This window comes from Caenorhabditis remanei, chromosome I, assembly GCF_010183535.1.
Source record: "Caenorhabditis remanei strain PX506 chromosome I, whole genome shotgun sequence".
In the NCBI taxonomy this organism is placed as follows: Eukaryota; Metazoa; Nematoda; class Chromadorea; order Rhabditida; family Rhabditidae; genus Caenorhabditis; species Caenorhabditis remanei.
Window position 1 is genome coordinate 10,399,002 of NC_071328.1, and position 10,085 is coordinate 10,409,086.

The 10,085-nt window shown below is 38.7% G+C and overlaps 1 protein-coding gene across 1 annotated transcript; it reads left to right on the forward strand.

The window, feature by feature from the left end:
- Positions 1-353: 353 nt before the first annotated feature.
- GCK72_002244 (uncharacterized protein) lies at positions 354-6,519 on the forward strand (the record flags this gene model as incomplete). Its single annotated transcript, XM_053723328.1, has 8 exons — positions 354-1,038; positions 1,085-1,271; positions 1,361-1,938; positions 2,617-2,701; positions 3,405-3,622; positions 4,832-5,359; positions 5,708-6,112; positions 6,230-6,519. The coding sequence occupies 8 exons, from the start codon at positions 354-356 to the stop codon at positions 6,517-6,519; spliced, it is 2,976 nt and encodes a 991-aa protein (XP_053591973.1).
- Positions 6,520-10,085: the final 3,566 nt, after the last annotated feature.

The window sequence follows — 10,085 nt, forward strand, 5'->3', positions numbered from 1 at the left end:
CTTCCACAGATTCAATCTTGATTGATTCTTGTGAGATTGTCTTCTGAAACAATAAAATTATAAAAACGATCTCAAATATCTTTTCAACTCACATTATCATGAAGCCAGCTGACCTTTGGTTTTGGCTCTCCAATAACTTTGCACTCGAGAATAACTTTTTCGGTGGTCTTCGTTGTTTTATCTTGAAGAGCAACAATGAATTCTGGAGCCTTGTTCTCAGACTTCTTCTCCAATGACTCAATGACTGTCAAAGTAGCTTCACAAGTGTCTTTTCCAGCGGTGTTTTCAACGATGCAAGTATATTTTCCAGCATCTTCTGGAGTGACATTGTCAAGAATGAGCTCTTGAGTGATATGTCCTTCTGGTCCAGTTCTTGTTTGAACCCGAATTCTGGCAATCAGTTCAATTTCTTTTCCGTCCTTCAGCCACTTGCAGCATACTCCCTTCGTGTCTGGAACAACACATTCGAAAACGGCAGAGTGTCCCTTCTTGGCCTTGGTATCCTTGATCTTGGTGATGAATTTTGGTGCCATGACTGGGGTTGGAGTACGTTGTACCTCCTCACGAAGACTTTCGTCCTCTGTGAGATCATCTCCAACGAATTCCTCAGCTTGCGCTTCACTTTCAGATTCACTGAACATGTCAGATGTGTAGGTGATCATGTTAGCTGTACACGACACTTCTCCCGCATCATTTTCAGCCTTGCAGATGATTTCTCCGACGTGGAGATCTGGATTGAAGCTGTTGATTGTCAAGATGGATGTCTTATCATCAGTGACAATTGTGTAGAGATCCGAGTTCAAAATCTCGTTGTTATTGATATACCAAGTGAGACTTGGTTTTGGATCTCCAGTGAACACAACTTTGTGGACAACTTTGGTTCCAGTACGAGCACGAACATTGCTCAGCCATTCCAAGAAATCTGGAGGCTCTCCACGTGGCAGAACAAGCAATGTAGCTTCAGACGTGGCTTTTCCGTACTCGTTGATAGCCTCACAGACGACTTGTCCGGAATAATCACAAGTGATGTCCTTAATGGTGACAGTGTATGTTCCTTTCTCGGAATGAATCTTGATATTCTGAGACTCTTCCAGTTTCTTTCCATTGACATACCATGAGACAACTGGTTCTGGTTCTCCAAGCAGCACAGCCTTCAACTTCAAAGTATCTCCTTCTCTGCAAGTAGCATCACAAAGAGATGTTTCAAATTCAACTGGAATCGGAGCAACCACTTTGAGTGGCCCCTCTATCGTCGCTTCTCCAGCTTTGTTGTAAGCGACACACTTGATTTTTCCAGTCATATCAGAAGTGACTCCGTGAATTTTCATGGTGTAAACTCCATTGGCATTCGAGATTTCAGTGTCTTCAGTGGCACATACAAGTTGTCCATTGATATACCATTTAACGAATGGAGTTGGATCACCAGTGATCAAAAGTTTGCATTCGAGAGTATCTCCTTCAGTGAGGTTGATTGGAGCAATATCACTTTGGAACGCTGGTTTGGCCATCGGACGTCCTTTGACAACTCCGAGAGATGCAGAGCATTCAGCAACTCCAAATTCACTCTCTGCCTTGATTGTAATTCTTCCCTTGTCGTCCAATTTAGTAGTGATGATGCTGAGTTTGAGAGTTCCATCTTCCTCTTCGACCAGCTTGTAATGGTCATCAGATTTGATTTCAACTCCATCCTTAAGCCAAGTAATCTTTGGTTTTGGCTTGACAGCATTCAGTTTAGCATGCATAAGAGTGAGTTCTCCTTCAGTAACCAAACGATCTTCGAGATTCTTGGCGAATGTTGGAGCATCTCCAACCTTCTTGACAGCCAATTGGACATCTCTCTTCTTGGATCCAACCGCATTCGTGGCTTCACAAGAGAGTTCTCCAGCTTGTTCTGGGGTGACAGCAGCAATCTCAATGGTGTGTTCTCCATCCTTGTCAGTGAGAGTGATGTTTCTGAAATTATACTCATTCACTTCTCTGTCAAACACCAATTAAAACTTACGCATGCTTGGCAACTGGCTCTCCATTCAGAGTCCATGCAACAGATGGTTCTGGATATCCTTCGACATTTGCTGTGAATTTCACATTATCTCCTTCCTTTACTTGTCTGTCATCCATGTTTGTTGTGAATTTCGGCACTTCAGTCTTCTTATCAACCTTCAATTGAGCAGTTGCTTCAACCTTTCCAGCTGCATTCACTGCTTCTACTCTGATTGTTCCGTTATGTTCCATGAGTGGTTTATGGATACGAATCGATGTTTTTCCAGTCTCATGAACATATTTGACTTTCACTTCTTCACTTTGGATCAACTTCTTTTCATTCAAGTACCAAGTCACATTTGGCATTGGTTTTCCAGTTACAATTGCACTGAATTTCACGCTTTCTTCGATCGTTGTCTCATGATTTTGTGGCGCTTGAATGAACTCAGGCTTCTTGTTTCCTCCGTTTACAGTGACCTTCGCAGATGATTCGCATTCTCCAGCTGCGTTCTTAGCCTTCGCTGTGAGAGTTCCAGTCATTTCTGGTTTTGCTTCTGCGATAGTGACATGATATGTTCCATCTCCATGATCTACAACCTGGACAGAATCACTCTTTGTAAGTGGTTGACCATTCAGAAGCCAAGAAACTTCAGTTCCCTGGAATGGACCATCCAATTCAAGATTCCATCGTAGTGGTTCTCCCTCATCAACAGTTTTATCCGTGAGTTGAGACTTGAATTTCGGTGCAACAACATTTGGTTCCACTTTGAGATCGGCTTGTTTACTGTCTTGTCCAGCAGAGTTCTGAGCAGTAACCTTGAGAGTTCCAGTCTGTTCAATCTTTGCATTTGAGATCTTCAAAGTATAAGTATCTTCCGTTTTAATTGTAGTAACAGTTGTCGATTCCTCAACAACTTTTTCATTGATTGTCCATTTGACAGTTGGTGCAGGAAATCCAGTGATGGTTGCCTTGAATTCAGCAGTTTCTGTCTCCTTGATTGTCACTGACTTTGGTCCATCAACAACGATTGGAGTCGTGGATGGTGGATTTACAGTCAACTGCGCAGATGATTCAGAAGATCCGACTTCATTCGAAGCTTCAACTGTAATTTTTCCTGAATCTTGAGCATTTGGAATGATTAATGATGATTTGTTCTCCTCGTTTTTGATCGTGATTCCATTCTTTCCATCTTCCAAAAGATTTCCATTCTGGTACCACTTGTATTGTGGAGAGTGGAGAGCAATGACGTCCATCTAAAATTATTAAATTTTAATTTATCAGTAGATATATAATCGATGAGATACCTGAACAGTGTCTCCTTTAGTGACATCCACATCACGAAGTTTATCAGTGAATTCTGGTTTCTTCGTTTCTTTCGGAGTCTCCAAAACCTTCAAATCAGTCTTTGTTTCAACTGATCCAGAAGCATTCGAAGCCACAATCGAGACGACTCCACTTCCGAAAACGGTCGTATCAATGGAGCAACGGAACTCGAATTGATCGTCATTCGAGACAGTAACTCCTTGAGATTTCGTGATTTCTTTTCCATCCAAAAACCATTTGCATTCGGTCGCGTTTTCAACGACAACCTCGAAATGAGCCAAATCCGTTTTGTTGACAGTTTGGGATTTGAGATCTCGGGTCAGTTTTGGCGCTGGAGGCTGAAAAGTTCAAGCGGTCAAAATTGATTGGGAAGAAACCATAATTCTGTATCGTAATTTTTTCTCTCAGTTTTTCTTACTCACAGAATCAACACAAACATCTGCTAATCCAGAAATTCCATAAATTTTGACACTTCTTATTGATTATTTTCTTTTTGAGCTTTTTATTTTATTTCATTTTTTGAATTCTACTTTGTTCAATCAACTTCTGTTCACTGAATCTAATTCAATGTGTCTATTGATGTCATCAAAATTCAGAAAAATTGTTTTCCGTCATTACTACTGCGCTCAAAATCAAACAAAAGCATACAACACTTCAGCAAAATGATTGGACTATACTTTTATTGAAATTACACCAGTTAGTACATGTGTCGGCTTACTGAATCAAAATCGAAACTGGTTCAAATCAGAACTATTCTGAATTAGAACTGATGTTGGAATCTCATTTCTCAGGTTTTTTGTGTAAATTAGAGCGAACCGCTCATTCCGGATATCAAAATTTCCTACATCTGATAGACGGTATCTGCGATGTAACGCGGAAACTTTTGAATTGATAACTACAGTATACTTTGAAAATGTTCGATTCTTCTCACAATTATATTTTTGATAATAAAAAAAAGAAAATTTAATTTTTAAAAATTTAACTATTCTCAAAAGTGTGATTCATCCATCTCGGTTTTGACGTCTCAAACTTTAAAAGACACTCAAATTTTTGAAATCAAAGGTATTGATCAAAAATTGGAAATCAAAAAACTAAGGTCTCAACTATCCTAATTTGCTGGATTAGAACAAATTTTTCAAAAAATTCTCAACTGAGATTCTTGAGATTATTTTCTATAACTAAGATGGACGAGTTTCACTTTTCGAATAATTATATTTCCAAAATTCTCTCTAATTTTTTATTTAAATTTATTCCAAAATGTCTCCTAGCACAATTTTAATTTCAACTAACCACTTCTTCTTTCTCTTTTTCATCTCACATCTCACGTTTTTTCCAAAAATTATCAATCAGAAATTTGTCAAAAAGCAGTCTCTCACAGTTCCATCCTACCAAACATTACCTTTTCTGCTTCTGGAGACTTGGACTTCTTCTTTTTCTTTGGTGAACCAGGTGGAGATTTCTTTGTTGGAGATGTTACTTCTGTCGTTGAAGACGATGTAATTTCTGTTTTCTCAACTGTTGTTTCAGAAAGAACAGTTTCTTTCTTTTCAACGATTTCTGGAGATTTCTCCGTCTTCACTGGAGATTTCACATCTTCAACATCTGATTTCTCTGGACTCTTCTCCTTCTTAGTTGGACTCTTTGGCTTTTCATCAGCCGATTTCTCAGGAGATTTCTCCTTCTTCGTTGGTGAAGATGGCTTTTCTGGACTCTTCTCCTTCTTCGTTGGAGATTTCACCTCTTCAGTTGCTGACTTTTCTGGAGATTTATCCTTTTTGGTGGGACTCTTTGGCTTCTCATCAGCAACTTTTTCTGGTGATTTCTCTTTTTTCGTTGGAGACTGTGGCTTCTCTTCAACCTTCTCTGGACTCTTCTCCTTCTTTGTGGGTGACTTTACACTCGAGTCAGCCTCTGTTTCAGGAGACTTGGCCTTCTTTGGAGATCCGGGAGGAGATTTCTTCGAGATAGGAGATGTTGGTTTTTCTCCAATTTCGGTTTTCACTGGAGATTTTGGAGTTTCAACAGCTTCAGTTGTAGTTTTAGTTGGAGAGGATAGTTTATCTTCCATAGATTTTTCTGGACTTTTCTCTTTCTTGACTGGGCTTTTCGGCTTTTTTTCAACTTTCTCTGGGCTCTTCTCTTTCTTTGTTGGAGATTTCACACCCTCATCTTCAGTTTTCTTGTTTGGAGATGACAGCTGTTCAGGAGATTTTTCCTTTTTAGTTGGGGAAGAGGGCTTCTCTGGAGTCTTCTCTTTCGGAGATTTCACCTCTTCTGTTGTTGATTTCTCGGGTGATTTCTCCTTCTTGGTTGGACTTTTTAGAGTTTCTTCAACGTTTTTGTCAGTAGCCGATTTGATCTCTTCGGAAGACTTTGTCACTTCAACTTCATGAGTAGTTTCAGTCTTTTCGATAGTTGTTTCGGAAGATACTTCAACAACTGCTTCAGGAGATTTCTCCGTCTTCACTGGAGATTTCACATCTTCAACAGCTGATTTCTCTGGACTCTTCTCCTTCTTATTTGGACTCTTTGGCTTTTCATCAGCCGAATTCTCAGGAGATTTCTCCTTCTTCGTTGGTGAAGATGGCTTTTCTGGACTCTTCACCTTCTTCGTTGGAGACCTCACCTCTTCAGTTGCTGACTTTTCTGGAGATTTATCCTTTTTGATCGGGCTAGTTGGTTTCTCATCGGCAATCTTTTCTGGAGATTTCTCTTTTTTTGTTGTAGACTGTGGTTTCTCTTCAACTTTCTCTGAACTCTTCTCCTTCTTTGTGGGTGATTTCACTTCTTCAATTGTTCCCTTCTCAGGTGATTTCTCCTTTTTAGTCGGGCTCTTCGGTTTTTCGTCGCCAGTTTTCTCTGGAGTTGGGCTCTTTTTCTTCTTTCTATCAGCATCAATAACTTCCTTTGGTAATTCCTCTTCAGCAAACGACACTCTTCTTTTCGGAGTTCCTTCTCTAACATCAGTTTGTGATTCCGTCTTTGAGACCACCTCAATCTTGCTCACACTGATAGATCCTTCAGTGGAACCTCCGATAACTCCCGTAGTTGTCACGGATTCCGATTCCTTCGTCTCGACCGTAACGCCTCCAACTGTGGACGTCACTTCTGTCGTTGACATTGTTGTTGTTTTAGTTGAAGTCAACGATGTCTCCATGGTGATTGTTGTTGTTGCTTCCGGTGAAGCCTCTTTCTCCTTTAATTATTTTGAATAGAACCTATCCGTTTTTCCAACTAATATGTTAGTTCTCTAACGGAAATTACGTGCTCAACACTTGAAAATACTTGAATTTTTCAACATAGCTCTCGAAATGTTTCAAAATATAGTAAGCCTTCTGGTTTTTGAAACTTGTGTTTCGAATGAATGACGGTATTTTCAGTTATGAACAAGTAATTTCTCTAAAAAAACACTGTTAATTCATATGGTAATTGGTAGGAGTTTCTATAAAAAAGAAGTGGTTGATTGTGCTTAGAATCGTGCTAAGATTATTTGGAAATTTTGGAAAATTATAAGAAGTTTTTTATGATTTTTCTCAATTTAATGTCAGTTTTTTCTGGAATTTCTGGGAAATAGCGGAATAAAGGACACTGCAAACCATGCATCCATCTGAAATACCTACCTGTTTCATAGATTCAGAAGACTTTTGGACTTCTGAAGTGGACTTTTTCGAGTCATTCTCGTCGACGACAACACTCTCCTGAACGTGCAAAACAAAAAATAAACAGCAAGAAAATTGATTTTGATTTGATTGGAGGAAGTTGCCTTTCAAGGTTTCTTCAGATTGTCCTATACTTTCTAGAAAGCGTCTACCATGGCTGATTTGGAGTTCTAACAGTAGATTCCTCCAGCTGACAGTAGTTTATATTGAAAATGGTGACTTGGAGAATCTATTTCCAAAAAAACTTAATTTAAAAACAACTGAATTTATGGGCATCAAATCTAACACGACTTCAGAACTTTATGTTCTTAGTTTCTATTTTCAACAAAAAAGTGAAGTTGAGCAGCTACATCTCAGAGACTGTTTGAAAATCGTCTCACTTTCGAACATGTTTTACTAAAGACGAGTAAACTGATACAGAACATGAGAACATCGAAAGTCAGCCTTTCCGCCAATCAAATCACAATCAACACAGCAAAAATCAAAATAAATATAAATAACTTTTGTGAATCTATAGTTACCTGAATATAATTTGATGATTTCAGTTTCTCAGAATTTAAGTTTCTCGTAAGATTTTGAAAAGAAAATTTTGAACATTTTTGAAAAGAAAATTTTGAAAATTTGTCTCAAAAATTGAAATTGAAATGTATCACAAATTTGAAATGAATTGAACTCTGAAACCACCAAATCATGTCTAACCCAACGAGACCTATCAATAAATCCCATAAAAAGAAACAAACCTTCTTTGGTTCGATCGTCAGCTGGGCGCCCGTCTCTTCGGCTCCGAGTGTGTTTTCTGCGACAACAGAAATAGTCAGATGATTCACTTCGGAATAATATGTCGCCGTGTCGATCGTCAGGATCGATGCGCCGTCGACGGTGCTCTCGTCACGTGTTACGCGCGCCCCTTCCTGTCCATCACGCACCTGAAAAGAAATTAGATTGAATTGAATTTCGATAGATGAGTTTTTCAAATTGTTACTCTCATCAACAATAAGATGGTGATAATCTTCAGCAATTGAAAGAACTAAAAAGAGAAGACTGAACCTAACAAGTTCAACGTGTTTGAATACATATTAACTTGAAATTAAAACATTCTGAGACAGAATAAAGACAGTTTGAGGGATATAATTTTTGTAAGAGTAGGATAATATAAGCCTCAAACAATAATAGAATAAAAAGAAAGAACGACTAACCTTTCTTCCATTAACAGACCATTCGTATGTTGGGAGTGGAATACCAAATGCATGAGCTGTGAACACAGCTTCGGATCCCTTTTCAACAGTCAAACTCTTCGGTCTTAAATCGAATTCTGGAGCAAACGGTTTCTTCTGAACTGTCAAGTTGGCTCTCGTCTCATCCGATCCTTCTGAATTCGTGGCAACAGCCTTGATTTCTCCGGCTTCTTCAATCTTGATATTCTTGATTTGGAGTTTGATTGATCCATCGAATTCTCTGATTTCAATACGATCCGATTGTTTCAATTCAACTCCTTTCAGATACCAAGTGACTGTTGGTTTTGGTTCTCCTTCAACACGAACTTCGAATACGACTGTATTGTCGACTGTTTCTGTTTTATCGACAAGAATTTCAACGAATTTCGGTGGTTTCTTCTGTTTTTCTGGCGCCAGGACTATGAGTCGTGCTTTCGTTTCGAATCGTCCTACTGCATTTTCAGCTCTGGAAAATATCAATTTATCATTTTTGAATTCTTATGTGGACTATCTTACCTGCAGAGTACGGTGCCCGCGTACTGTGCTGAGTCGATCGTAAGTTTGTGGTCGTGGTTGTGCGCCTCGATCTTGACGCCCGGACTTCCCTGATCCATCTTGTGCCCGTTGATGAACCAAGTGACCTCCGGGTTCGGATTTCCGCGAACGGTGGTCTCAAAGACGGCGAATTCGCCGGTTTTTACGGTCTGAAAATGAGATAATTAGAGGTTTAGATACTACCGTTTGAGAAAGATAGAGATCAAAAATACCTATAGGATTGCAGACATATTGAACAATGATACTTAAAAGTTTGGAAACTTTTCAAAAGTATATCAAGTTTCAAATGGATCGTTGGAACAAACAAACGTTTTAGAAACAATATTTCACTTGATAAGCCAGGATAAATATTTCGAAAAAGAAGTTCCAGCTGCCACAAAACAATAACTGTCTTGTTGGCAAGGGAAAAATGAGTTGTCTTTGAAAAGTAAAAATTAAATTTCGAAAAATTTTCCTTCGGAGAAAGTAGAAATATTCAAGTTTCTCATTTTCCTAAACTAATCAATAATGTTTCAAAGATACAAAAAATATCTTGAGAAACTACGGCAAAACGCGTGGGGTAAGCTATCTTCTTTGTCGAGGAATCCAGAGAAATCATCGTCAGAGAACAACTGTTTTGTGAGTAAAAATTTAAAGTTCCAGACAATAAATCTACAATTTTTTAAATGAATTTGAATGAGAAAACTCGAAGATTACTGTAAGAAGTAGTAGGGAAGAAAGTGCTAGTTGTTATAGAGACAACTTAACGTGAGACTTCCTGATCGAAAAGAGAGGAAATCAAAATAAAATAGTTGAAATATCCAAAATAATAAAGAAACAGATGATCGGTTCGATGAGAATGAGAGATTCCCGACGGATAGAATCCGAAAAAAAACAAAAAGCGTGTGAAAAAAGCGTTTGAACCGTTTCTCCATGATATGATTGGATCTCTCAACTGTGTCTCGTTTCGCAATATCTCTTTCATGATGTTACACTGATCAACAACGAAGAAGAGTGGGTCCCGAATGAAATAGTGTACTAATCAGAGAGAAAACAGAGATAGACAGAGAGATCAGTGAAGGTGGCATTGCTGGATGGCATCCACCTCCACAGAGCAAAAAATGAGAGAAGATGAAGAAGAAAAGGGTTTCTTGTTTACCAGACGACACCCAACTAACAAAAATAAAAGGGACCAGATTGGTGGAAACTGGTCAATTTGTTTAGGATTATGATTGAAAGAAATCAAACTAGACCTATTTGTCAATGGCATAAAATTTCAAATTTGGACAGCTAGATCATATCTAAAAAGAATTTCAGAAGGCTGTCTGCTCTAGTGAGCTCTAAACATAACGAACAGATACTTTTGGTCTCAGG